Below are 6000 nucleotides of genomic sequence, written 5' to 3'. Positions count from 1 at the left end.
AAGAATAGCCATTATGGAAAACAATTTCAAAACCTGTAGGGGGTTTACAGTACAATTCAAAGTGAGTACAGTGAGAGAGAGACGAAGCCCCGAGGTGTAGGGCAGAGTCTAAATGTCTGAAACCCCAATCCATGCTCTTTTTCACAGGAAATGACTTCACATTTTTTTCTAAACTATCAGTATACGTCAAATTTCCCAGTAAATAGTTCCAGGATAACCCGGCGCCTGGACCACGCCCACAAATGCCAGTCAGGCAAAGTGGCGGCCGCGCATCAAGGCTAAATACGGACAAGCCCCGCCCCCTGCCCGGCCCAGCCCCGCCTTACGCCATCATAAACTGGCACACCTTCGCGCCTGCGCACACCGGACATGCGCTTGGAGGAAGTTGCGCCAGCGCTCCTTGGGAAAGTTGTTTCTTGTCCGACACCTCTTTTCTCCACGGCGACTGAACGAGGACTGTTTCCGGGTCGAAGGGTTTGCTTCCGGAGAGCGGGAAGGCTGAAACGCGGTGGCTAAACTGGATCCTAATTTACAAGGTTCTCGGTGGACAAGGCTGTAGCCATGAACAGGTCAGTTCAGGTGGTAACTGCTGAGCTTGGAATCTTGTCCCTCCTGCTTGGCGGAACGAAACAAATGGAACTCGACTTCCAGAGGAAGCCAAGGAAGGCCCGGGTGCTGACCGTAGGACTTTCCCGGGCTGGGAGAGTCTGCAGCTGATGGAAGAAAGGCCGCTATGTTGGGAGAGGGATACGGATAATGATAGTCCCTTGCGTTCCTACGGAGCTCTGTCACTGTTCTGCGATTTCGCGGAACATTTTTCGTTACTGGGGTGGGCGGGGTAGGAGGTGGCCCGGCATTCGAGATGCTAGAATGACCTGCTCGGGATCACAAAGCCAGCCAGTGAGGCAGCTGGGAATCTCATCCCAGGCTTTCTGATTACAAGTTCCAGCTATCAGATAGTTACGGAATTGAGTTCTTCCTGTGACCCTGATACTGCGCTAGCCGCCTGCCATACAGATGACTTATTCAAGGTTCTTGGCCTCGGGGTAGTGGTTGTGTAGTGGAGGAGACAAGCAGATCAGGCCGTTTTCTACCGCTATGTGGGAAAGGAAATGAAGCAATTAAGTCTCCCTGTTACGGGAGGTATCAGGAAAACCTCTCAAGGGAGGTAACTTTCTAGTTGGTCTTTGAATAATAATAGCTAACATTGAGTACCGTAAGCACCTTTAGCTAATCTTCGTAACAATCCTGTGAGGATAGGTACTCTTTTCATAGATAACACTGGGATTAAAAGAGGTTAAGAAACTTGGTCAAAGTTGGGAAACTATTAATAATAAATAGAACCAAGTTGCCAGCCTGTACGGAAGCTTTTCAGTGAGTAAGTGTTCACCAGATTGACCAATGGGGCAAATGTCCGCCTCTAAAAGAAGCAACGTGTACAGGGATGTAAGGATATGAAAGTGCATGCTTTGTGTGGCTGAATGGTCAAATGTATGTTTGTATGCGGTGATGTTTGTAGCTGAATATAAGCGTGAACCTGTAAGCTGAGGTCAGATTGTAAAAACCGTGGTAGGAAATTTGGACTTGATTCTGTAGGCCAGAGGTAGCTACCTATCTGAAGGTTTTAAGTGGAAAAGCATATTAGATTTTTCTTTTAAAATACAGGTCTCTTAATTCACACACTTTATTTTATAGACCTTGGGCTGAGAATGACAGGAGATCTGAAGCATTGTGACTACAAAATGCTGAGACAGGAGACATCCTTATTGTATCCTAGAGAGAAATAACTTGAAATATTCTTTTCTCCAGTTTACTAGAATTCTTTTTTTACTTAGCCTCCCATCTCACCAGTTAAGTAAAGCAATACATTTCTTCATAGTTTCCATAGTTTGAAGTATTTTGGAAACCACAGAAAATCCTTTTTAAGAGATATAGTCCAGCAATTTTAGGGAACTCCTCAATCCAACTGAGGAAAAAATTGCCTTCATGAAGCAATTATCTAAAACAGTAATATAGATTCCAAGTGTTGAAATAATTGCAAAGGAGAAAATAACAGTGAGTGCTAGAAAGTCTTAAAGAAGTCTGAGCAGGTAAAATTTAAGCAGGACTTTGAGGGATAAGTAGGATTTGGAGCCAGAGGGCACTGTCAACAAAAAAAGCAAAGACATGGCTACTGGAATGATCTGTACCTTGACTGACTTGGGTCCTTTGCTCCAGTCCTGATGATGAAATTCTTTGCAAATGCCACATTCTCGTTTCATTCACGTGGGCTTGATTATGCTCTTTTAGGAGTGGCTTTGGAGAGATGTTATCCCCTGTGATCCGGGAGGCAGAGGTGACACGGACTGCACGGAAACAGAGTGCTCAAAAAAGAGTTTTAAGTATCCTTTGCATTTTAAGCATCATTATAAAAATTGCAGAATGTTTGGGATCAGGATTATAGAATTTTCTTTTTATGAGAGATATTAAACACTAGCTATAATAATAAAATGCTGCAGAAATTATTTTTTTGACTCCCCAGATAATGTTATTTGGTAAATACAATGCTGAAATTCAATGAGATTAGATTTATGTTTTCCTGAAAATAAGGGTGCTCGATTTTACTGCTATTATAGTTAGCTTTTGTGGAGGTTAGATAGCCTTTTTAAATTTGAAATCTGACTAAGAACTCTTAGTGTAATGTGTACTAATCTTAAGATATATTTGAAAAAGTAAATGATGGAATTATTTACTCTTTGCATAGGAAAAAATGGTAGCCATAAAATACCTTGTCCTTTAAAAATGTATCACGTATTTTATATAGTGTAAATGTGGATAATTCTAACTTTAATGGTGTCTTTTCTACGTGGAAGATTTTTCTTAACTTCCTATAGTTCGGGCATCCCAAGATGAAAGTTTTGCTAATACTACACCAAGAAACCAGGTTCTCCCTCGAACTCCCAGCTCATTTCGACCGCCTTGTAAGATTTTTTAAAGCATGTAGTAATAATAATAATAATAGTAATAATAGCAGCTAACACTTATACACATAATAAATATATTTGGTTGAAACTTCAGTAATTAAGAATAAATAATAATGATTGCATTTACTATTTGTTGAACTCTTACCATGTGTAAGGCACTAGTTTACATGCTCAATAACTGGGACATAGGTATTATCTCTATTTTGCCAAAACTGAAAGTGAAACTAAGAAGTTAATTAATGCTGATAACATAACTAAGTATGTAAGTAATAGAACCAAAATTTAAATAATGATCTGCTTACTCCAAAATTTGTGCCCTCTATTCTATACTGCCTCCTCAGTGTGCTGTTTTATAAAATTAAAATACGAAGGATCTAATGTTGAATGGGGTGTTGGACTAATGGGGTCATTAGTGTCCTTTTTTACTGCTCAGTTATGTTATAATGAAAGCATCTCTATTTGTAGTAAAATTTTTCCTGATGGGCTTAGTAGTACCAAAATGAGTTAAATTTTTATATCATGCAAATGTTAATACTTAACATATTTATTTGATTAGAATCTAAATAATTGAAAACTGAAAATTATTTGTTCTTCATATTGTTTGTTTGTTTTGTTTTCATGATCAATGCTCATGCTCTCTGGATGAGTTTTTTACTAACCTCTTATTTGTAGTTACTCCACCAAACCGAAGCTTACTCAGGCAGCCAGATATTTCCAGCATTCTTGGAACAGGAGTGAGGTCTCCCCGGTTTACACAGTCTTCCGTGTTCTTGGGAAATCTGTCTATGGTATGTAGAAAAATGGGGCTGAAATTTTCTCTCTTTTTGTGAAAGTATCCTATGACACTCTAAGAATCACTGTGGTACGATATTTAAAATAGCAGAAGAAATGTCACATAAACTGTGATGTAGAATGAATGACTTGACTTAGGTGTTTAAATACTCTGTAGAAAAAAAAGAATTGGATCTCACTGAGAAGAAGAAAACAAGAGTTTTATTGGAATAGTAGCGTATTATGGCACATTTACTTCCAAAAACAATATAAAAATGATTTTTCGGTATTTGGCTTTGTGCTTATTAAACAGTCATAGAAGTTTTTACATGCACTTGAAGTTGTCTAAATTAGATGTTTTCTGAAGAGTGGTTTTGCGTGTTAAGCCTCTCTTTGTCTTAGAAGGTTAACTCAATCTTTAATATATTATTATATTGTGGATTTTTAGAGTGTTAATATCTAATAATGATCTAGTCATTGAACAATTTTACTCTGTTTATGAAACTGGTTTATTTTGGCAAGGTTTATCTTGTACTTAAAAATATGAGTGAATTGACTGCCCCTATGTTTAAGCAAGAGATGATGATTTTTTTTATTTACTGCTTCAGAATTGCAAGACTAATAGTAAAGTTGTTACTCTCAAAGGATGAAATAGTATGTATTAATTATTATAAAACATTTGGAAATTACTTTGTAGTCCAAGGTATGTTTTTGATTTGTTTTGCTAATTTTAATATTGGTTGTAAGTGGTGGTCTTGGATATTTAGGTTTCCCTGAAGGAATAAAATTACTTGAGACATTAATTTTGCCATATGTCCATCTACTAAGATTTGATTGTGGAGCAAAGTATTTTTCTGAATGTAAAATGCCATTGCTGTGTAAGATTTTTCAGTTTTATTCTTATATTAATGATAATGATAAATACCTAGAAGGGAGTGAACTATTAATCATTCTAAGAGCTGAAGCTAAGTTCTCCCCAGCCCATAGTTACTACCTCATGAATATATAGGGTACTAGCACCCATGTTTAGCATTTTTTCTTCGGGAGACTGATTTAAAGGTACATTTTTGTTGTTACTCATACCTGAATTTTAAAGGTGAATTTTAAAAAACTTTTTATCATGGATATTTTTAAATATGTCGAAAAATGGAAGAATAGAATAAGCCCCCATGTGCACATTACACAGTTTCAACACTTACCAACATATATGGCTGACCGTGTTTCATCTAAACCCATAGCATTTCCCCTATATTACTTTACAACTCCCAGACTTCATAACCATTTTATCCAGAAATACTTATGTACCTCTGAGACATAAGGACACTTTCTGTAACGTAAGCACAAAACAGACATGTCTCATTTTATTGTGCTTCGCAGATAATGCCTTTTTTTTTTTTTTTTTTTTTACAAATTGATGGCAAGGCTCTCCACCAGCAAAAAAATTATGACTTGCTGAAGGCCCAGATGATGGTTAGCATTTTTTAACAATAACATATTTTTTAATTAAGGTATATACGTTGGTTTTTTAGATATAATGCTATTACACACTTAATAGACTATAGTACAGTGTAAACATAACTTTTTTTTTTAATTAAAGTTTATTGGGGTGACAATTGTTAGTAAAGTTACATAGGTTTCAGGTGTACAATTCTGTAACATTATTTGTATATCACACTGTGTGTTCACTACCCAGAGTTAATTTTCCTTCCATCGCCATATATTTGATCACATTTACCCTCACCTACCACCTCCCTCCCCTCTTACCCTCTGGTAACCACTAAATTATTATCTGTGTTTATGAGTTTCTGATTTTTTCTTTGTCTTGTCCTTTTTTGTTTTCAGTTTTATATCCCTCATATCAGTGAAATTATACAGTTCTCAAACGTAACTTTTTTATGTACTGGGAAACCAAAAAATGCATGTGACTTACTTGACTGCTTTCTCTGTTCGCTTTATTGCAGTAGTACCTCTGAGGTATGCCATACTATTAGCACATCTAACCTTCCCTGTTCACACACAGACTGATTCCTTTATCATTTCACAAATCCATTTTATATTTTTTGTTACATATTTCATTAAGTATTCACATTTCCTCAGTTGTGTCAAATTTTTTTGTTCATTGATTCAAATCAGGAACCAAGTAAGATCAACACATTGTATTTACTTGATATGTTTCTTAAGTCTTTTAATCCCTAAGTTTCTCCCTCATCATCTGTTTTTTTGTTTTGTTTTTTGTTAAGGAGGGTGCAGCTCACAGTGGCCCATG

At 36.9% G+C, this 6000-nt stretch overlaps 1 protein-coding gene across 1 annotated transcript in view; it reads left to right on the top strand.

Moving 5' to 3' along the window:
* Positions 1–430: 430 nt before the first annotated feature.
* Positions 431–6000, top strand: part of NUP107 (nucleoporin 107) — a 40741-nt gene continuing 35171 nt past the window's right edge. The window contains exons 1-4 of the mRNA XM_019748987.2: positions 431–569; positions 2290–2381; positions 2874–2960; positions 3636–3751. Of these exons, the coding sequence (XP_019604546.2) occupies positions 562–569; positions 2290–2381; positions 2874–2960; positions 3636–3751 (303 nt within the window). The 5' untranslated portion in view covers positions 431–561. The remainder of the gene's footprint in view (positions 570–2289; positions 2382–2873; positions 2961–3635; positions 3752–6000) is intronic.

This window comes from Rhinolophus sinicus, linkage group LG02, assembly GCF_036562045.2.
Source record: "Rhinolophus sinicus isolate RSC01 linkage group LG02, ASM3656204v1, whole genome shotgun sequence".
Classification (NCBI taxonomy): Eukaryota; Metazoa; Chordata; class Mammalia; order Chiroptera; family Rhinolophidae; genus Rhinolophus; species Rhinolophus sinicus.
The sequence above is the reverse complement of the archived record's forward strand: the minus strand, read 5'-3'. Positions and strand labels throughout refer to the sequence as shown.